Source organism: Phyllopteryx taeniolatus, chromosome 1, assembly GCF_024500385.1.
Source record: "Phyllopteryx taeniolatus isolate TA_2022b chromosome 1, UOR_Ptae_1.2, whole genome shotgun sequence".
NCBI classification, from domain to species: domain Eukaryota; kingdom Metazoa; phylum Chordata; class Actinopteri; order Syngnathiformes; family Syngnathidae; genus Phyllopteryx; species Phyllopteryx taeniolatus.
The window spans coordinates 12,700,164-12,721,693 of NC_084502.1; the positions used below are offsets into that span (position 1 = coordinate 12,700,164).

The 21,530-nt window shown below is 44.7% G+C and overlaps 1 protein-coding gene across 5 annotated transcripts; it reads right to left on the minus strand.

Moving 5' to 3' along the window:
- Window positions 1-83: 83 nt before the first annotated feature.
- On the minus strand, window positions 84-19,660 carry rap1aa (RAP1A, member of RAS oncogene family a). 5 transcript variants are annotated; one of them, XR_009788462.1, is made up of 9 exons: window positions 19,535-19,659; window positions 18,550-18,676; window positions 12,867-12,954; window positions 6,751-6,819; window positions 5,547-5,603; window positions 5,322-5,462; window positions 2,483-2,626; window positions 2,261-2,415; window positions 84-616 (listed from the first exon to the last, which is right to left on the minus strand). XR_009788462.1 is itself a non-coding variant. In XM_061772767.1 (9 exons), exons 3-9 carry the CDS (start codon window positions 12,921-12,923, stop codon window positions 572-574), a joined length of 636 nt encoding a protein of 211 aa, XP_061628751.1. In that variant the 5' UTR covers window positions 12,924-12,954; window positions 18,550-18,676; window positions 19,535-19,659; the 3' UTR covers window positions 84-571. The 5 variants fall into 5 exon arrangements, 4 of the variants coding, with proteins under 4 accessions (XP_061628751.1, XP_061628760.1, XP_061628768.1 ...); XM_061772767.1 differs by having other exon boundaries at window positions 2,261-2,383; XM_061772776.1 differs by having other exon boundaries at window positions 2,261-2,383; window positions 19,399-19,538.
- Window positions 19,661-21,530: the final 1,870 nt, after the last annotated feature.

Sequence of the window (21,530 nt, forward strand, 5' to 3'; positions counted from 1 at the left end):
CGTGAGGCAGGTGGGCCAACCGGTCCCCGACCGTGCCACCTGAAATGTGCCACCGTGCTATGTTAAATACATTGACCACGCAGTAACAAACAAGTCATTTTTAATCATCAGGACAGAAAATAGTTCAAACATACTCAATTTGTATCATTTCATAAAAGCTGGAAAAGCCATCTGACAAGAGACACAAGAAGCAATATTGGAGGTGGTCTAGTAAAATCACAAAGGCACCCTCTATAAAACAGTTACGTCCTCAACTTTATGCCAAAACATGACTTGAATATATTAGAAGGCTTTCGGCTCATTATAAAACCAAGTCACTTAGGAAATAGGTTAGCAAAGTAGGAGAGTAAGTCGAGAGCAAGGACGCGTCGTCGTCGTCACTGTTAGTGCACAAATGTAAGGCCAACGTTTAACTACATTGAGTTTTGACAGTACACTTTAAATCCCAAACATGGTTCTCTTTCGATCACTAAAAGTAACTATGATGATGCGGTGAAACAACTTTTTTTTTTGTTTTGTTTTTTGGAGAGCAGGATTTCCAAACATGGCGACTCCCGCCATGTTTCAGCTTTCAGAGAGGACTCGGAATGTTGGCAGGGTCCACGAACAGACAGGTCTTCATGCCATGAAAGAAAACAATAAACAAAGAAGGATTCATTTAGCCATTTGGGAGTCACACGAGAAAGCTTCAAATGCAAAAACAGATTATGTTCTGTGGGATGGCTGCTCCAAAAAGTTGGGCTCAGAAGTTGAAAAATGTGTATCCCGTGTCCCATTCTTGAAAAAAACGAGTGATCAGGCAAAAAATATATATTTTGCTCTTAATGGGATTCAAATTAAACGGAGCACTTGAGATAAGCGTTAAATGTGTTCTGTGACCACACTCGTAACTCAAAACATCTTTCCTATTGAAATGAAAACATTCCAGCCTCCTCTCCAAACATTTTTTTTTTACTATTCTATTGTGCTGTAGAAAAATACAAATACATCGTGATCAAAGCAAATGTAAACATTTGTAAAGTTACTGGCAACTTTTGGGGGGACATTGCGCATGTGCGCATAACACTTAGATTTTTGCATAGTTTCCCAATTTTAACGTTTAAGATCATCAAACAAATGTAAACATCAGAAAAATAACCCAAGTGAACTTAAAATGCTGTTTTTTTTTGTTTTTTTTTTAACGCTTTTTATTGATGAAGGGAAAACAACTTCTCAAAGTTACCTGGGCTCGCGTGAAAAAGTAATTACCCCACTTGTGAAATCATGAATTAGTGGTGGTTAATCCCAATTGTTGCTGGATGACCTGCAGACCCGTTCAATAAAGAAATCACTTCAACAGAATCGGTTTATCTATAAAAGCTGCAACAAAATGACACCATCCCTAGAAATTCCAAAACAGTCGAGAAGTCAAGTAATTGAAAAGGGTTCCAAAAGCCATTTCCCAAGCTTGAGGATTCCAGCGAGCCATTTTACTCACGTGGAGAAAAAAACATGGAACAGTGGTGAACATTCCCTGGAGTGGCCAGTCTCCAAAGAGAACAGCAATGATGCATCCAGGAGGACTTGGAAAGAACTGCTGGCCTCCCTTGCTTCAGTTAAAGTCCGTGTGCAGGACACAACAATAAGGAAGAGAGACGGGGCAAAAATGGCAAGAACCACGGCCGAGAAAAAAAGAACAAAGGCTCTTCCTCATTTTGGGGAAGAAGAAAAAAAACAAAACAAAAAACACATCTGAATGATTCCCAAAACTTTCGGGAGAATATCATACAGACCGACGAGATGAAAGTTTCGTTTTTGGGGAAGGTGTGTCTCGTTACAGCTAGCGTAAATGTAGCATAGCATTTCAGAAAAAGAACGTGATTGACGGAACCACGCTCTTGAACAAAAACAATGTTCGGCCGTCAGTTTGTGACCTCAGGCTGAGGCGCGCTTCAGGAGTGGGCCGAAATATCTCCACGGAGATGTCAAAGACTTCTGTTGTTGCTGCTGAGGAGGAGGATGGCCCAACCAGTTCTTCGCTTTATTTTTGCCCCACACGGGGCCAGATAACTTTGAATAGTAACTTTCATAACTTTGAATATTTCCATTGATTTGATGACCATCTTAAACATTGAAACTATGCAAAAATAAGAATTTGAGGAGAAGGGGACCAATACTTTTTCATGGCACTGACCAGTGACCACTGTGCACGAGAGACTTCTAGTGCTCACTGCTGCTCAGCGCTTGCTTGGAATAGGGGTTCTATCAAAAGGCCACTCACCTGGCCCGGAGCCCGGAGCCCGGAGCCCGGATTTGTGTGCGTGTGTGCGTGTGTCTGTGTGGCGGTTCTTAGAGAAGTGTGCAGCCCTTCTTCTTTTTTGGCTTCCTTTCCATCGGTGCTTTTCTGTTGATTTGTCGCACCAGGTCATAGAAAATCTGCAAGCATACAAAGTTCATCTCTTGGGCCACTAGCACAACGCTTCTGCACGGCAGGCAAACTTACTTCATTCACATTGATCTTTGACTTCGCCGACGTCTCTAAAAAGGCGACATTACTCCACTGACGGGCCAAGTTCCGACCCTGCTCCTTGCCCACCACACGCTCGTCCTCCAGGTCACACTTATTTCCCACCAGGATCATGGGGACCTGCTTAACCAATGGCAAAGTTGCCTTTAGTGTCATTCGGGATTTCAAAAGTCAAACCGATATAATTAGCGATCCACAGACACACACGACCATTCATTCGTCAAACACTGCCAGCACGCGCTCAATCCTCTCACTGTATCCACGCACAGTGAGAGGCAGCGGACATTTGCAAGCCAGCGCAAATGCGCCTATCCGCGCTCCCAAAATACAGCGTCAACTCACGCGGGGCTTATCGGCCTTACGAGTCATGTACATATTTTCTGATGTGAAAACAAAAACGCAGAAAACATGGTTTTGAGTCAAGACGCGCTACTTGCGGAGGCGGGCCTTACGTGCAATTAGGGCCGAGCGCAAAATCCATTTCCATTGAGCGGCTTCCGTCTTTGCCGATGCGCGCCGCCTGCACTAAAGACATGGCCGCGGACAGCATTGCCAGGTTAGAGGCTTTCACCCGGACATGAATAGTCCATCCATTTTGTGCAACGTTACAGAAATATGCAAGATTGGTAAATTGTTGAACATTTCAAATGTTCATCTGTAAAGGCTGAGCTTTACATATTCTGTAGGTTTTTTTTTGAAGAAGGAAGCACAGTTGATCAAAGTAATCATTTGAAAGCGTGTTTGGTATCAGGAGAAATCAAGCAAATCCCGCAAGGGGAAATACCGGCTTTGATTAGGAAGGTCATTGTTATTTGCTTTTCATCGAAGCATGGGGGGGGGGGATAACTCTTCCAATTGGTAATCCACAAAGATTGTATTTTAAGGCCACATTTACAATATGCTGAACATTTTTTACACTGAGCAGTCATATCTTTGTGACGAATATGAAGAAAGAGCGCTGAAGTGCTTTTACAAACACCAAACTTGAATGGAAAACAACTGGAACTGTGGCGGTGGACGGACTGCTTTGAATCCATCGGAAAAGGGGTCACGATGTGAACGTACAGCGGTACCTTGACTTGCCACGGAGTTTTGTGACCTACAATTGCGCGTCAGCGAACCTCACAAAATCAGCTGGAGCGGTTACCCCGTGGTGCAAGTTACAGAATGTGTTGGCTTTCGTGCCGACATTGCGGGCTTTTTTGTCCAACCACGGGTCCGAAGAAAGCGAGTGCTGACGAGATGAAGAGAATTATGTTCATTCAATTAAATCTTGAAATCACAGAAAAACCGGAGCGAGGGGGTGCGGCACGAGTATACGATAACGAAAGAGGAGGAGTCAATAGAGGCCAGAAGCTGTCGACTGTGAATGAAAAGATGGACAAGATGTTGAAAGTGAAGCCTGGAGAAAAAGGCAAAAAACTATTTCTTAATATTCTATTTTACAATGTTATTACTATGAATGCACGAGATCCATTTTTTTTTTTTCAGACCGAGGACAAGAACTTACACGAGTACTCGGCAATACCAAGTACTGATACCTGATAAATGCCATTAGGTCTTGCAATTGTGATCAAAATGGCTTTGATTTGTATCAAATATCAAAACAAACTTTTCTTGAAGATGGCCAAAGGTTCACTCAAATATAACCCTTTATAGTGAATTGCACCTTAACATCCAACTGCATGTGATTCTAACAGTCTTTCTGTACATTTACAGTTAACTTAAATACAGCCTGTAACAAGGCCTTTTAGTGCTGGGAGGACAACTGAAGTGATAGAACACCATCACTTACTCCGCCTTGTAATCTGGACCGTAATTCCAAAAAAGAAGAAGAAAAAGAAGAAAAAGGGTGTCTTTTCTGAAGTGTGTTCTGTAATTGCTATCGGTATCCAACTTATGGCAGTGCGAGATTGAATGCGCCATTTGCAGCAGAAGCCGACACGTGAGTGGATTTTGATTCCCGCAAACAAATGATCCCATTCCCTCCTAATCAGTGTTTAAAAAAAAAAAAAAAAAAAAAAAAAGCCCCCTCCCATTTCCACAGAGATCACTCCCATTCCCAAACTAAAATTGTACAGAATTGTTATTTATATAGCACTTTTCATACATAAAAAAACCCCCAAAACAGCAGCAGGAAACATACAAAATCCCACCCCTCCCATCACCACACAGAAATGCAAAACACACCCATACAAGTCTGGGTTTATTTTACACTAGCGCTGCACGGCTGCCATGGCTGCCAGTATCGCTGTCGTAGTATTGGACCAATTTTATGAGTCTGAGAATGCACACAGACGTACAGTTATCTGACAGTGACTGACACTGGTATCTGTACATCTCGAGTTATTACTCTTTGTTTTTATACAGTCCAATACTATCCAGTGCAAATTTTCTGCAATGGACTCGTTCAAAACTGAATTGTTGACATATTTGCAGATTCACAGAGCCATAAGTATTCCGAGCCTTTGCTCAGTATTTAGTAGAAGCAGCCTTTTGAGCTCATACAGCCATGAGTCAAAGAGTGAAACATTTCAGGGGCTTTGAAAACTTTCCGTACCTACTGTAGGTCAGTGGCCAATCATTGAAGAGGTCATCGTTGTTTTAACTTTTGTCTAAAATGCTCGAGAATCCTTTTGAAGCCACTCAGTATACAGGACAAAAGTATATACAATAAATGACAAGTCACATCAATTGTAAAGCATTGTATGTTGTGGACGAGCTAGTTTAGCCTGCTAACCTTTTATATAGTCGTACTGCGCCACTGGAGGCAGCATTGATACATATTAAGTACAAACGGAGGCATCAAACTCACATCCTCCGTGTCCTTCACTCGCAGGATTTGCTCCCGGAGGTCCTGCAGATCATTAAACGTCGACTGTGCCGTGATGGAGTAGACCAGAGCGAAACCCTGGCCGTTCTTCATGTAAAGGTCCCTCATGGCCGTGAACTGCTCCTGCAGAGCACGACGACCACAAACGCACATCAGCCCGCTTGCTTGATTTGACCTGGTGAGCGTGCACCTTCTGGCTGCACTTACTGTTCCAGCCGTGTCCAAGATCTCGAGCATGCATTGCTGCCCGTCCACTTCCACTTGCTGCGGGACAAAAAAAAGCAAAGTCTTCGGTAAACGGAGACGAAATTTTGTTTCGGCAATCCTTTTAGAAGTCGACACGTGCATGGACGTTTTAAAAGCCGTATAGCGGAGAGCTGACAAAACATCTAACTTGATCACATTCTGAAGCATTCTTTTCTCAGTATAAGGACATACTGTTTCTGTCAGGTGGAATCTTTACATCTCCAAAATCACTACTTTTCAGGGGGGATAAAAACAAAACGCGGCGGCCGACTGGTTAGAGCTTCAGCCTCACAGTTGTGAGGACCCGGGTTCGATCCCCGGCCCCGTCCGTGTGGAGTTTGCACGTTCTCCCCGTCGTGCCTGCGTGGGTTTTCTCCGGGCACTCCGGTTTCCCCCCACATCCCAAAAACACGCATTCATTGGGGACTCTAAATTGCCCGTAAGCGTGAATGTGAGTGCGAATGCTTGTTGGTTTGTTTGTTTATGTGCACCCTGCGATCGGCTGGCAACCCGTTCAGGGTGTACCCCGCCCCCTGCCCGATGATAGCTGGGGTAGGCTATCATCCCGCGTGAGGAGAAGCGCGACAGAAAACGGATGGATAAAAACAAAACGCCATCTTGCTTGAGATTCAAAAGTCTAAACCAAAAAAAAAAGATGAGCTGAATAGAGTGTAGTAGTGAAAGGCTTCCTTCTGCAACAGCTATAACGGCTATCAATTTGTAACAAAACAGAACTACTAAAATGCATATAACCTACCTATTTTTACTTCAAAATAATAAAATAAATAAATCAAAACAGATCTTCATTCTTGAGGCGACAATGCCACCAGGCTCTCGCAAAGACTGCTTAAGTTTAGCTCAAGCTATTTTCAACACTTCAATTGGTTAATAATTCAACAAGTAAATAAATACAAGACCAGGACTGACCCATAGTTTTGTAAAAAATATACAAAATGGACTACGTTTGGACATATACAAGGTTTCCGCCCGACAACAACGATATAAGACAAAGTTAAAAAAAAAAAAGTTTGACTCAAAGAGACAAAAGACATTTTGAATGACAAGCCCCAAAAGCTGATATTGGCCTTGACTTGGACAGCAATCTTACAAATGATATATAACAAGTAATACTTGTTTAAGACATTACAGTACATCCTGAGCTTACCTTTCTGTAGGAGTCCTCTATTGTCGGGTCGTACTTTTCCACAAAAATTCCTTGCACAAACTGGACTGTCTAAAGTGGATGAATAAAGGTAGGTCATGATTGCATGATTACGAAAACATGTCAAACTCCGCATCACAGTCCAAGAAGTACTCGGTCCTGCCTTATCGATGTGGTGTCCCTTTTGACTCAAGGTTATAGAAATAGCACCACACTGGCCACTTCCGACTAACTAGGAATGAGGAATGGGAGCAAATGTGGTGGCTTTTTCTTAAATGTTGTTGTCGTGACAGGGAAGTGAAGACTAATGACGTTTAACATTTGGTTTTTGTTTTTGTTAAACAAAAGGAGAACCACCACAGAACTCAGCAAAGTGCAAAAAACAAAACAATCGGCTCTTCTCCTCGCCATCTTTCATAGGCCGCCACTTTTACCTCAACTGCCAGTACTCCATGTTAACATGGATATTTGAATACAACAGCTGTCAATGGCAGTGATTAAAAGTGACATTTAATGTTCATTTATTCATTTTGTTAGTCATTTACATTTATGTCTCATTGTTTCATGCATGGCGGCACGGTGGCCGACGGACGGGTTAGAGCGTCAGCCTCACATGTTGTCCCCGTGCCTGCGTGGCTTTTCTCCGGGCACTCCGCTTCCATCCCAAAAACATATATGAGTTGGAGACTCTAAATTGCCCGTAGGCATGACTGTGAGTGCCAATGTTTGTTTGTTTGTTTGTTTATGTGCACCCTGCGATTGGCTGGCAACCCGTTCCGGTATTTCTTCATGCAGAAATACATTTATTCATGGAAGTCTTTGCAATTGTCAAAATAAAAATATGGTTATTTCAAACTCAAACTCAAACTCAGGTGAGGGACGACTGCACCTCAGCGAACCCGACTGTCAAACTCCTGAAGTTTGCAGATGACACCACTGTCATCGGCCTCATCGAGGACGGTGACGAGTCTGCATATCGACAGGAAGCGGAGCGGCCGGAGCTGCGGTGCGGCCGACGCAACCTGGAGCTGAACACGCTCGAGACTGTAGAGATGATCGTGGACTTCAGGAGGCATCCTTCGCCACAGCTGCCCCTCACGCTGTCCAGCTGCCTTGTGTCAACCGTCGAGACCTTCAAGTTCCTGGGAATTACAATCTCCCAGGACCTGAAGTGGGCGACCGACATCAACTCCGTCCTCAAAAAGGCCCAGCAGAGGATGTACTTCCTGCGGCTTCTGAGAAAGCATGGCCTGCCACCGGAGCTGCTGAGACAGTTCTACGCAGCGGTCATCGAATCGGTCCTGTGTTCTTCCATCACAGTCTGGTTCGGTGCTGCTACAAAAAAGGACAAACTCCGACTGCAACGGACAATCAAAACTGCTGAAAGGATTGTCGGTACCCCCCTACCCACCCTTGAGGACTTGCACGCTGCCAGAACTAAGACAAGGGCGTGGAAAATCCTCTCTGACCCTCCACAACCCGGTCACCAGCTCTTCCAGCTCCTTCCCTCAGGTAGGCGCTACCGATCAATGCAAACTAGAACTAGTAGACATTCCAACAGCTTCTTCCCTCTTGCAATCAACTTCTTGAACAGCTAACTTACAATTCCATTACAACAAGCTGGCAATTTTTGGACTTGAGTTCGTTGTCACATTTCTGTATTATGTATTACTCGTGCACTCAGTGTCGTTGTCTCGCCGTGCTGCACTATTTGCATATAGTGGCCACTCATGCCAGAGTAGCATCTGCTCCATTTGCACAACCATTGTCCCAGATTATCGCAGTACTCGTCACTTTAAACCGCATCCACTCCTTGAAGTCTCAGTGCCCTTTGCACAATGGTCATTGCACCGGACTATTGCGATATTAGCCATTCGAACTGAGGACTCTGCATCTTTTTGCACAATTGTTGTTTGTTGTTGTTTTTTGTCAATGTCTTTATGTCTCCAAAGTGTTCTGTAAATGGACTGTCTGTTGTACTGGAGCGGCTCCAACTACCGGAGACAAATTCCTTGTGTGTTTTGGACATACTTGGCAAATAAAGATGATTCTGATTCTGGGGAAAACCCATACATATTTTATTTGTGCACAAAATGCATCACGTACCACAAAATAACCGTTCAAAGAAGGAAACCAACAAAACATGAATTTCACACCAAAAACAAAATTCAACGAAAATGAATGTGAATTTTGTTGTTGCCTTTCACCTTGGCATACCATTTTCCCAACAAAGTCCTTTTCTTTGTTTTTATGTCTCCAATCCTCTAAAAGCAGGGGTGCCCAAACTTTTTGGCTCAGGGGCCACATCGACGTAAAGAAATTGTCATACGGGCCGGCGCTCATTTTACATGCTACCGACGAGGGGAATGCTTTTTTACATTTATTTGTATTTTACTTTGTTTTACTATGCTGTCTGCTGCTCGGTAGATCTGATAACCGCCTGACGTGGACAAATGAAGGTTAGCATAAAAATGAATGAAATGCAAAATCAAGTATTTGTATGGAATTTGACTCTAACTCAAACTTTATTCATCAGAATCAACAAACAACATGTTTGCATTAATGTGAAGGGTGATCTCGACTGCAGTAAAAGGGGGCAGGTCTGGCTCAAACGCGGTGGTTTGAAGATGTCCCGCAGGTGGGAGTCGGGTCTTATTCATGTTCATGACTGAGAATGTCGAGCCAAACAAGCTCAACATTTTAGGGAGTTGTTGGTACCGGCGGCGACACTGCGTGTCACACTGCAGCTCAATGAGCTCCAACTGCAGGTGGGCTGGAACGTCACGGAGATCCACGGAAACGGGAGAAGAAAAAAGCGTGATCTCCTTTGGAAACTCCTCAGTCAGAGATGAGATGTTTGCGGCATACCTCCTCATTTGCGCACTAATATTGTGCGCTGGAAAACGCGTCATTCTTTCTTGCAGAGATTGGAAATGTGTGGTATCGGGCAGCTTGGCCCGAAAGGCTTTCATATGGGAATACAGTTGGCTTATCAGTGCATTTTGGCCCCTGAAGGCTCGTGTTCAGGGCGTTCAGATGTCTGGTTATGTCAACTCAAAATCCAAAATCGGACAGCCGAACAGGATCGCCTAGTTCTGGCATCGGTTGTCCCTTTTTTGCCAAGAATTGTCTGTCCAATTTCCTCTTTGAGTGAGTAGAAACGCTGCAGTGCAGACCCCCGACTGAGCCACCTTACATCGGTGTGATACACAACATCTCCGTATTCAGCGTAGAAATGGTGGCACAGGGCTTTGGAGCGAATGTCATTAATAGCCTTCATCACCGGTTTCATAACGTGATCATATTTCAGATGTTTGCCACATCGAATACAATGGAGTTTTATAGCTTTACCTCCTTCTTCGCTTACTTTGTTACACACTAGGTTTCGCCAACCATGGCAGGTGCGCCATCCGTAATAATCCCCGTGATTTGATTCCACTGTAATTTGATGTCATCGGCGGCGGATCAAACAGAAACAAATCAATCTTTGCCCTCTTGCTTGGTCCTCAAGGCTCTGGAGGTCAAGTAGCTCTTCACGCACGTTCATTTCACTGTCCACTCCTCTCAAAGAAAATCAGTAACTGATTTTAAAAAATACAAATACAAAATCAATTCAAACTCCACTCCTTTTGCGTCCAACTGTCTCTTAATATCCGAAGAAACTTCTTGGATCCTTGGTGACACCGTGCTACGAGCCAGGCAAACATTTTTCTCAGGACAAATGTTCTCCACCATTTTCATCACACAGTCTTTAATAAATTCACCTTCAGTAAAAGGTTTGCAGTGCTTGGCAATCAGCGTTGCCACCTCATAGCTCGCCTTTGGTGCATTTTCATTCGACTCATTGGCTCTTGTGAAAAAGTGTTGCTGTGCCGTTAAACCAGCTTCCAGTTGCTTCAATTTTTCACTGCGTTCGTTCCCAGGTAGCTTGTTATAATTAGCATGTTTCGTCCGGTAGTGCCTTTTTATATTGAACTCCTTGAACACGGCCACAGTCTCTTGGCAAATTAGGCAGATGCAGTTGTTTCTAAATTCAGTGAAAAAATATTCAGATTTCCATTTGTCCTGGAAACGGCGGCCCTCGCTATCAACTTTCCTTTTCTTACTTCCGGTTGCCATTTTAGAAATGGGCAAAAAAAAAACAGATCATGCGCAAAACGGCCCCGCAACAGTTCGGCCACAAGTTTACTGCCACCCTGTGGTGAAATATAAAATTGCGCGTGTATTTTGTACTGCCAGGCCACATATTATTGATTTCATGACAGAGGCTTCGGGCCAGTGGAAATATGAACACGGGCCGGATTTGGCCCGGGAGCCGGACTTTGGGCATTGGTCTGCTCTAAAAGCATTGCTCGCTAAGATACATCCGGTGCTAGCTTGTGCTTACTGCAACACTAAGCTAGTAGGGGCAGTATGTCCATGCTTGTTGTTAACTTGTTAGTAGACATTTTTGATTGATCACCTTTTGTCATGTTTGACATACAATACTGTATAGCTTTATATTGTGTTCAAAGTATTCAAACCTTTTGCTGGAATAGAGACTTTAGTCAAAGCTGGAAACAATTATTTATGTTTCCATTTTTTTTAATATAGGAAAGTTAGGTTCTATTGACAAATTTTGCAATTTACAAACCCCCTTCAAGAACCAATTGAGTTTGTAAATCAAAATTCACTATATAATAGAAATAGAGGAAATAATATCATGATTAGGATGGGAATCCTAATCATTATATATATATATATATATATATATATATATATATATTATTATAACAAGAATCTGTGGGAACCAGTCCCAAAGTGAATGATACCTTGGAATCGTGAGCTGGATTTTCTAGCGATTCAATTCTACTTGAATTGATGACATCATTAAGCGTTTTCGTTAGCGTTCGTATCACATGGATTGGCTGGCATTCGCACAACTACTCGTCTCAAGTGGTATTAATACCGATGCTACATCACACTAACTACTCTGAAAAAGGGTGCCTGATTGCTACCAAGAACAGCTGTACACACACGACTAAAAAAACAACACTAATTTAACTATAAATGACACCACTTTAACTATTAAAGCCTGTCTGTACAAAGTAACAAAAAGATCAATTTTAACGCAGTCAAAAAACTGATACAGTAATTTTAACTACAGGAATGCATTCTGGGAAAGAGCGCAAGCAAATTTTCCGGGTGTTACGTTAAAATACACAGTGCCAGAAACTGCGAGCGGAAGTTTCCCTTGGTCTCTTAGGGCAGGCAGTATGGTGCGATGCATGCATGGAGCTACACATTTATATTTCCATTTTCCATACGGCTTATCCTCACTGGGGTCACGGGCGTGCTGGCGCCTATCTCAGCTAACTGTGGGCGAGAGGCGGGGTGCACCCTGAAGTGGTCGCCACCCAATTGCAGGACACACAAAACACATTGACACCTACGGGCAATTTAGAGTCTTCAATTACCTTTTTAAAAAAGAGTGGAAGAAGAAGGTCTAGATAGAACTTTTACAGATTAGGAAGAATATATGCCTGTGAGTATTGTTACAGTACCTGTCTTTGTATGTTACTACGGCATTTGTGTGTGAATATTTGTTATTTGAAGGTAAATCCTACCCATAAATGCTCATTTCTGCTAGCCCGTCCATAGGGTTTTCCATTGAGTGTTAGCATTAAGATAGTGATCTAAACAAAGATGCGTCTTGTATTTAAATATACAATGCGTTTTCGTTTTGTTGTCCATTTAGTTTTACAGGAAACTATTATTGTATTCATTTATTTTTCAAACTACAAATTTGAGAATCAATAAGGAATCAAATCGTTAAGCATTATCCAAAATGGAATCAGAATCGTAAAAATCTATTAGATGATAATAGGAAGAATATATAACTAGAAAAGGATTATTTCACATTGACTCTAGTTTGAAAATGCAACTAAAATGCCACGATGCTTTGATGATTGGTTTCTCTTTTGACTGATTAATTACATTGGAGAGCTTTCAGTAAGATTATTCCAAAAGATTCCTAGGGCTCTCCAATTCCTTGTTCTTGTATAAACATTTGTTCAAAAACAAGTCACAGTTTAGTTAAGTAGTCAAATAAGATAAATGTGGCACCATAAGTCCCTCACCAGTGCAGATTTTCCCACGCCTCCTGAACCCAGCACCACTAGCTTGTACTCGCGCATGGTGGGTAACTTCAGGAGACACCACGAGGGTCTGTGAAAGGACAGAGAGTCGGTCAGAGGGTGCATGCATCATGTTCAGATGCAGGAAACAAACTTCAGGTTCACACAAAGCAAATCAATCCCAATCAAACTAAAACTGTTTTAATGGCAGTTCCCCAGAAAGGGGCCGTTCTTTTGCAGCTGCAAAAGACATTTCCCCAAAAGCAGCATCTGGCCAAAGCAAACGGTCCCGTCCGTCAGTGGAGCATGTGCGGCGATGAACATGACCGCTTGCATCTGCTGCTTTTAATCTCCTTCTTGGACAACAAAATGAATTCTTTCACACCCATTGCCATGGGACTTGCGTCATCATGGTCAATAGGGTGTTGCCTCTTAAAAAGAAAACGTTGGAAAGAAGTCAATGGAAACTTCAGAATAGCTTCTCCAAATGAACAAGGTCTGGTTGAAAAGTGTGACACTGTGGGGTAAACGGCAACATAGCAGTACGAAAGCAAGAGTCATTACAAGAACGTTACAAAATGGACGGCACAGTCAACTTGACAATGGAAAGACAACAACCTTTTTTTTTTTTTTTTTTTCCTAACAGTGACAACAATAATCATCTGCTACAAAACTCAAGAGTATGAGGGGAAAGCTGTTGCCGCGACTTTTGGCTGTCCCATCAGAGGTCACCAGAGAGAGTCACCCGCATGACGTGTTTTGGGCACAGTTTTTTTGCCGCATGCCCTTCCCAACCCATGTTTTTATCTGGGCTTGGGACCAATGGCCGGCCGTTGGGGCACTGACCTTAAATTGACCACGAGCTGTCTACGTGAAAGGCAGCAGCATGGGAATTTTTGGCTCCCAAGTTGCTCCTCATTTTAATTGTATCAATTGATTTTTGAGCAAATCATGTGTAAAACCAAGAACTAATTTAAAGGCTACATTATATCGAATATGCATAGGCCTGTAGCGATACATTTTTCAAAAGGCGGCACGGTGCACGACTGGTTAGCACATCTGCGTGGGTTTTCTCCGGGCACTCACCGCGGTTTCCTCCCACATCCCAAAAGCATGCACGGTAGGTTGATTGAAGACGAATTGGCTTGAATTGACCACGAGCTGTCTACATGAAAGGCAGCAGCACGGGAATTGTTGCTCTTTTTAGGCTCCCAAGTTGCTCCTCATTAAAAAAAAAAAAAAAAATGTTTTGCATCAATTGATTTTTTCCCCCCCAAATAATGTGTATAACGAATAGCTAATTTAAACTCTACATTATATCGAATATGAATAGGTCTGTAGTGACAATTCTTTAAAGACGACTGGTTAGCACACCTGCCTCACAGTTCTGAGGACCAGGGTTCAAATCCAGCCCCCCGCTTTGTGTCCGCGTGGGTTTTCTCTGGGTACTCCGGTTTCCTTCCACATCCCAAAAACATGCACGGTAGGTTGATTGAAGACTCTAATTGCCCGTAGGTGTGAATGTGACCAGTTCAGGGTGTATCCTGCCTCTCACCCGAAGATAGCTGGGATAGGCTCCAGCACACCCGCGACCCTAAGCGGTCGGTGCACAAAGTGGATGGATGGATATTTTCCAAAAACTATCACAATCGACGATAACATCTTTTTTTTGTATGCCTCTGAAATCATGAAAAATCAGGCAGGCCCGCCCTTATTATTTTTAGACCGTATGCCGATCTGATCGGTATCGGCTTTCATGTCATTATTCGCCGATCCGATCGATCTACACAAGACATTTAACTCCGCGTCTTCGTGGCGTATGAATCCAAAAGCTGGTTTATTTTTAGCCTTGTGGCGCAGTACTGTCACTATCTGCCGGCCAAGCAAGTTTTTTCACGTCATCGGTGTGGGACTATTTTGCAGTGTCTCAGACGAACAACACGCAAGTTATTTGCAGTCTGTGCACAACTGAAGTACATCGCGGGGAACGTCATCTAAATACAAATTTGATCGGGCAAAACGACCCAAACTCTGGACAACACCAGTCCATATAGCCGGGACAGTGAGAAAGTTAAAGTTAGCATGTCAATAACAGTATTTGTTAAAGTCATTTGATTACAGTAAGTTAGCACCCATTATTTCTGTCATGTTGTAATCTTGATTTGAACTAAACTTATGTCAGTGGCCAATCCTTGAATGCCCCCTAGAGGTCATTGTTTTAACTTTTGTCTAAAATGCTAGAGAATAAATCTGAAGATGACAGTATACAGTACACAAATATATACTCAAAATGAACAAGTCATACAGTACACAAGTAGATCCATGTCGATATGCCTCGAGTTGGCGACCGATTACCGTAATGCCTAGTATGAGCAAAATGAGGGGCGGCTGGTTTGACTGCTACTTTCCGAGCGGAGGCTGGCTAGACCGCAGTCGAAAATGGCACCGACGAAGAGACACGCTTACGAAACACAGTTTCAACTGCAAGCTATCAGTCACGTGGAGGAGCATGGGAATCGAGCAGCCGCGAGAGAACTCAAGATCAACGAATCCACGGTTCGCAAGTGGAGGAAGCAGGAAAACGAGCTTCGCCGAGTCAAGAAGACAAAGGCGAGGTGGCCCGAGTTGGAAGACCAACTCGAGCAATGGATTAATGAGCAAAGAACAGCCGGGAGAAGAGTCTCTCCAGTCACCATTCGACTGAGTGCAATAACTCGCAGCTTGACGAACGATCTCCAACCGCTGGACATCGGTGTTAACAGGGCGTTCAAAGTGAAGTTGCGAGCGGCGTGGGAGCCATGGAGTATAGTTATATTACCTGTCTACATGTTGCTCCACCATTTGTCTTCAAATAGCCATTGCCTAAAGTGTTGTAACACCACCGCATAATTGCCATTTCAGTGTTGCCCACATATACATTTTGTGGCGGGCAGCCACAAATACATTTCGAATCGAGATCTGACTATGTGAAAAAAAAAGGAGCGTGATTTTTTTTTTTGCCATATTGCACAGCCCTCCTTGCACTCCTTGTTCGAGCTTTCGCATCATTTCTGAGGAGCGGCACGCAACGAGACCGACTCGGACAATGACGAGAGGGAACCTAGCGTGTTTGATGGAGAACATGAGGACTTTGATGGATTTGTGGATGAGAATTGATCAAAAAATAACGTGAGTACATTGTTCAATACTTCAATAAAAGTACAACCGAACTCAGTTTTGCTCCCGCTGCCTTTAAAAAAAAAAATGTTTCAGCGTGCATGCATGCTACCGTATGTTTTAAGCTAGCGTATGTTTTACCATGCATGCGCCCAATAATACAGTGTGCCTTATGTATGTGTTAAATACAGAAATAGACTCCGTAACCGAGACTGCGCCTTTTAATACGGTGCACCTTATGGTCGTGAAAATACGGTAGTTAACTTTACCGTGTTTGTGTTCATTGGGGACTAACACCTACAACAACTCGGAGCGGTGCTGACGTTTTAAACAACTTCGCGGCGGTGTAGTTAGCCGTTTAGCTCCTTAGCTCGAAGGCTAGCTTGTTAACTCACAAGCTACCTCAGAGGCTCGCAGGCTAGCGAACACAATAAACAGTTCACTTTCCCTCAGTGTGTCTGTCGTGAATCCACGAGCTGCACATGGAGCAATGCTGTCCAACGCTATTGGACGGAGCTACCAGTGGCAAGAGCGTACCGCTCCAAAAGTGTTCCGCCCACTAGCAGCTAATGACACAGCCGTCCAACTCTGTCGGCTCACTGTGTGATCGGCACGCAGACTCACCGCAACAATGACAATTTATCGAGTGCGGAAAAACTATCACGTCCATTTTATTCATCGACCAATAAGTTGATATCAAAATTATTGTGACAGGCCTATCGTGTACCTAACAAGACAATTGTCCCAATAATTTGAAACTTCCTGTGACAACATGCTAGAAAGTTTTGTTTCCAAGTCCAAGTCATGGTATCTGCAAAGGTTGAATCAAGGCAACTGGAATGTTCTTATTTGTTGTGTTTTTTCTTGGCTTCCGAAAACGTTCAAATGAGTATAAGGCAACTCCGCAATTAAGCTAACAATAGTACATGGGTTTCTCGAGGGACAGCGATTGTTGGTTGGTGTATAAGATTACATTGATTTATTTCTGCCTCATAGTTTGACTTTATTCTAGTAAGATTACAAATGTATCCTTTATATCCCCCCCCTCTCACAATTTGAATATTAATTCATTTCAGTGTGTCTCGAATCCTCTATTCTACGGGAAATAACCAGGCGGTAGGATATTAAAGACTGGAGGGTCACAAACTAATGTCACACCTTTAAATCAAGGAGCAATATTATATAATTATTCTTTACAGTACAAATGTCAGTGAGAGAGAGAGAGAGAGAGAGAGATGCACACTTTAAACTCATTTCAGAGCCTCTTTGAACATATAATTCTGGGTCTTTGGGACCTTTGTCAAAAGTGGAGACAAACAACACAAAAAGGACTCTGTCACGCACTCAGGCAGCATTTGCAATTGTAAGAGTGACGTTCGATGCGCCACCAGAGGCCCACACGGACAACTACACGTGCAGCGAGCGCCACAATAGGCCATTGTAATGACTCTACTCGGGGAGGGGGGGGGGGGTGCACCATTACATGAGCTGAGAGTCCAAAAGAATGCTTTGGATTTAAAACGCAAACTAAACATGTTCATGCTGACTGCTCAGATAATCAGCCATGAGATTGCATACATGTTTTTTCAAGTACAATATCAAGTGCTTCCTGAACACTCCCTTGTGCTTTCTATCAAACAGCGTAAATGTCATTCGCTCCGCGCATCGTGTATTTCAGGTACTGTATATTTGTTTTTGCTTTGTCTGTAAATTAGCCCTCAGCATGATTCCCAAGAAAGTGAAAAATGCAAGTTTGATTGTCCACTGAGCTTTGTCCTCAGCCCGGGCCCGCTGCCACTATTACGCTGTTTTAAGTTAGACAACTGGACGGTTATCGCTTCATGTTTTCGTGTTTTCGTTCAGCTTCGGGTCACTGTGATGATGGACACATTTGTCTGCTTTACTGTGACACCTCACCCTCTCTCACTTTCACCCCCCTTGTAGCAGGTGCTCTTGCTTCCTGTGCTGCAGACATACAACACTGCTACTACCTTTGTTGTTCCCTATCCTGGTAGTAAGTGCCTGTACTTTCAGTTACAATTCATTTTGTAGTATAGCTTTAATTCATTCCATGACCACTCATATCTCAAATTTCATTTCCCCATTGAAATGAATGGATGGATGTGCCATGAATCTGTTCCAGCTCTGAATGGTGTATGCGTCTTGGCCACCTGGGGGCAGTATAACACATGCATCCATTTTCCAAGCCGCTTCTCCTCACGCGGGTCGCGGGCGTGCTGGAGCCTATCCCAGCTATCTTCGGGCAGGAGGCGGGGTACACCCTCAACTGGTTGCCAGCCAATCGCAGGGCACACATAAACAAACAACCATTCGCACTCACATTCACACCGAGGGGCCATTTCGAGTCTCAGTCACCTCGTGCTTGCTCATGTAGGACTCCTTCCGTTTCCCTCTTACGGTGGTCCTCCATATGTAAAGTGCCTTCAGATAAGCTGTACTGTAAAGTGGTGTGCTACGAATACATGCGAAATGAATTGAAAGCCCGTGCGGCGTGAACAAAGTAACATACTGTGTAGACAGCAGCTGCAGATGTCAAGTCCCTCTACATCTGGGAGATCCTTTTGCGCACAGCACAGAGGTCAGTGGCAGGTGCTGAGGGTCAGCAGGGGCCACAAAGCTTGAGATCAGCAGCGCCTCTTCATCAGAAAAGGGAACATTTGTTAAAACTCAGCAATAATGAAAGGAGGGTTGTACAAGCCGCTGCTTTAAATAGTGTAAGAATCAACACACAGTTGAGAACCACCAGTCAAAATCATTTCTAACAGAGTCAAGTCTATTGGCCAACATCATGAAAGTAGAGAAACTCATGTACAACTAAAGGAGCGCAGTAGTAACAAACAAAATAGAAATGGGGTGTGGTGCTGGAATGAAGACGGCAAACTGTTCCTGCCTCGCTGTTCTCGAAAAGGGTGTGGCTATTAGTTTCCCCAAATTGGACCGCCACACGAAAGGCAAGCATGACAAAAACAAAAAAGAGACGTTCAAACACCATCGCGGGTGAACTCGAGAAGTTATTAGCGACGAATGAAGAGCAGCGACACGGGACATTGCTACTCGCTACTGTGCACAAGGAAATGGAGAAATAAGCGCGGCGCGTTGCCTAAAGTGGGATTCGCCGACAAGTAACACAATTGATCTCATTTTTCACTCCAAATCGACAGGACCGGAGATCACTGTGCGGTAAGCTTCCAGTAAGTAAGCAACAAGCTGTACTTTCTATGACATTCGTGTGGCGTCAATGTGAATGCGACAGCAAACACAACACGGAAGCACTTGCCGAACACTATTTGCATCGTCGTTAATCATTAGCTTGGCGTTAGCAATCCCTCGAGGCTGAATGCTAAGACACTTCACCCACGAGAAGAAGCTCCCCTGCGACGGACGAGCCACGGCCCGTTTGTTTCTGTCCTACAGGAGACTTCAACTCCGTCGAACACCAGATGCGTGTCAAGCGAACCGCCGATTGTACACGGAAGCTTCGCATAAACACTCACCGTGTTCCGCTGCTAGGGTTTGTGTGCCCGAAATCACACTCCGCGAGTGTGCGGAAGGGTCGGGAAGGCGGCCGTTGATTGGCCCAAGATCAGCCAATGACAACGCTCCATGCTCAGGCATTTGTTGAAAGCACTGTTTTTGTACAGTAAACGTCCGCTATATCGCGGTGCAGTTCTCGCGGTCCTGGTATTTCGCGGTTCTTTTTTAAACTGTTATGTAACTGTTACTCTATTCTTTATACTGTTTGTACAATATGTTTTGGTCCATCCATTAAATATATTATGCGACATTTAAGGCATGTAATACAAATATGCCTAGGGTGTATTTAAATAGTCCGCAGGGGTGTCAAACTCATTTTTGTCACGGGCCACATTGCAGTCCGCCTTCGGGTGGGGGGCCGCGTCCTGACTGTTATTTGTGCCTATGCACCAAACAGCAGTTCAGAGTACACGCCCTTTTTGGGGTGCTGGAGAGCGCTCCCGCTGGGAACTCCGTCGTTTTGCTGGGGGACTTCCATGCTGGGCAATGACAGTGAGACCCGGAAGGGCGTGATTGGGAGGAACGGCCCCACCGATCAGAACCGGAGTGGCGTTCTGTTATTAGACTTCTGTGCTCACCATGGATTGTCCATCACGAACACCATGTTCAAGCAAGCATAAGGGTGCCCACAGGCGCACTTGGCACCAGGACACCCTAGGTCGCAGTTCGATGATCGACTTTGTGGTCGCGTCATCGGACTCGCGGCCGCACGTCTTGGACAGAGAGGGGCGGAGCTGTCAACCGATCACCGCCCGGTGGTGAGTTGGCTCCGATGGTGGGGGAAGATGCCGGTCCGACGTGGCAGGCCCAAACGTATTGTGAGGGTCTGCTGGGAACGTCTGGCGGAATCCCCTGTCAGAAGGCGTTTCAACTCCCACCTCCGGCAGAAGTTCACCCACGTCTCGGGGGACATTGAGTCCGAGTGGACCATGTTCCGCGCCTCTATTGCCCAGGCGGCCAACCGGAGCTGTGGCCGTAAGGTAGTCGGTGCCCGTTGTGGCGGCAATCCCCGAACCCGTTGGCGGACACCAGCGGTGAGGGATGCCGTCAAGCCGCAGAAGTAGTCCTATCGGGCCTTTTTGGACTGCGGGACTCCTGAGGCAGCTGATGGGTACCGGCTGGCCAAGCGGAATGCGGCTTTGGTGGTCGCTGAGGCAAAAACCCGGGCATGGGATGAGTTCGGTGAGGCCATGGAGAACGACTTCAAGGAAATTCTGGTCGACCATCCGGCGTCTCAGGAGGGGGAAGCGGTGCACCATCAACACTTAGAGTGGGGATGGGGCGCTGCTGACCTCGACTCGGGACGTCGTGAATCGGTGGGGAGAATACTTCGAAGACCACCTCAATTCCACCGCCTTCCCATGAGGAAGCAGAGTCTGTGGTATCTGAGGCGGGCTCGTCTCTGGGGTTGAGGTCACCGAGGTGGTTAAAAAGCCTAAAGCCCGGAGTTCCTAAAGGCTCTGGATGTTGTAGGGCTGATGGTCCCCGTTTTTCAGAAGGGGGACCGGAGGGGGTGTGTTCCAACCACAGGGGGCTCACACTCCTCAGCCTCCCTGTTAAGCTCTATTCAGGGGTGCCGGAGAGGAGGAGGGTCCGTCGGGAAGTCGAATCTCAGATTCAGGAGGAGCAGTGTGGTTTTCGTGGAACAGTGGACCAGCTCTTCACCCTCGGCAGGGTCCTCGAGGGTGCATGGGAGTTCGCCCAACGAGTCTAAATGTGTTTTGTGGCCTTGGAGAAGGCGTTCGACCGTGTCCCTCGGGGAGTCCTGTGGGGGGTGCTTCGGGAACCACCTGATGCGGGTTGTGAACGCTTACAAACGGTTGGTGTTATGCAATGTATAACTTTTCTGGATATGCAAAGATTCAAATAAACGATTTCCAACTGAAATAGTAACATTTCGTTTTTAAAAGCAAAAATGATGCGCTCCTCTACCTTCTGCTCGGTGTCGAGGTCCAA

Coding starts and splice junctions, on each gene's coding strand:
- rap1aa (XM_061772767.1), bottom strand. CDS start 12,923: ATGCGCGAGTACAAGCTAGTGGTGCTGGGTTCAGGAGGCGTGGGAAAA. Junction 5,463..5,546: donor TCTTGGACACGGCTGGAACA/GTAAGTGCAGCC, acceptor CGTGCTCTGCAG/GAGCAGTTCACGGCCATGAG. Junction 2,384..2,482: donor CAAAGATCAATGTGAATGAA/GTAAGTTTGCCT, acceptor ACAAATCAACAG/AAAAGCACCGATGGAAAGGA.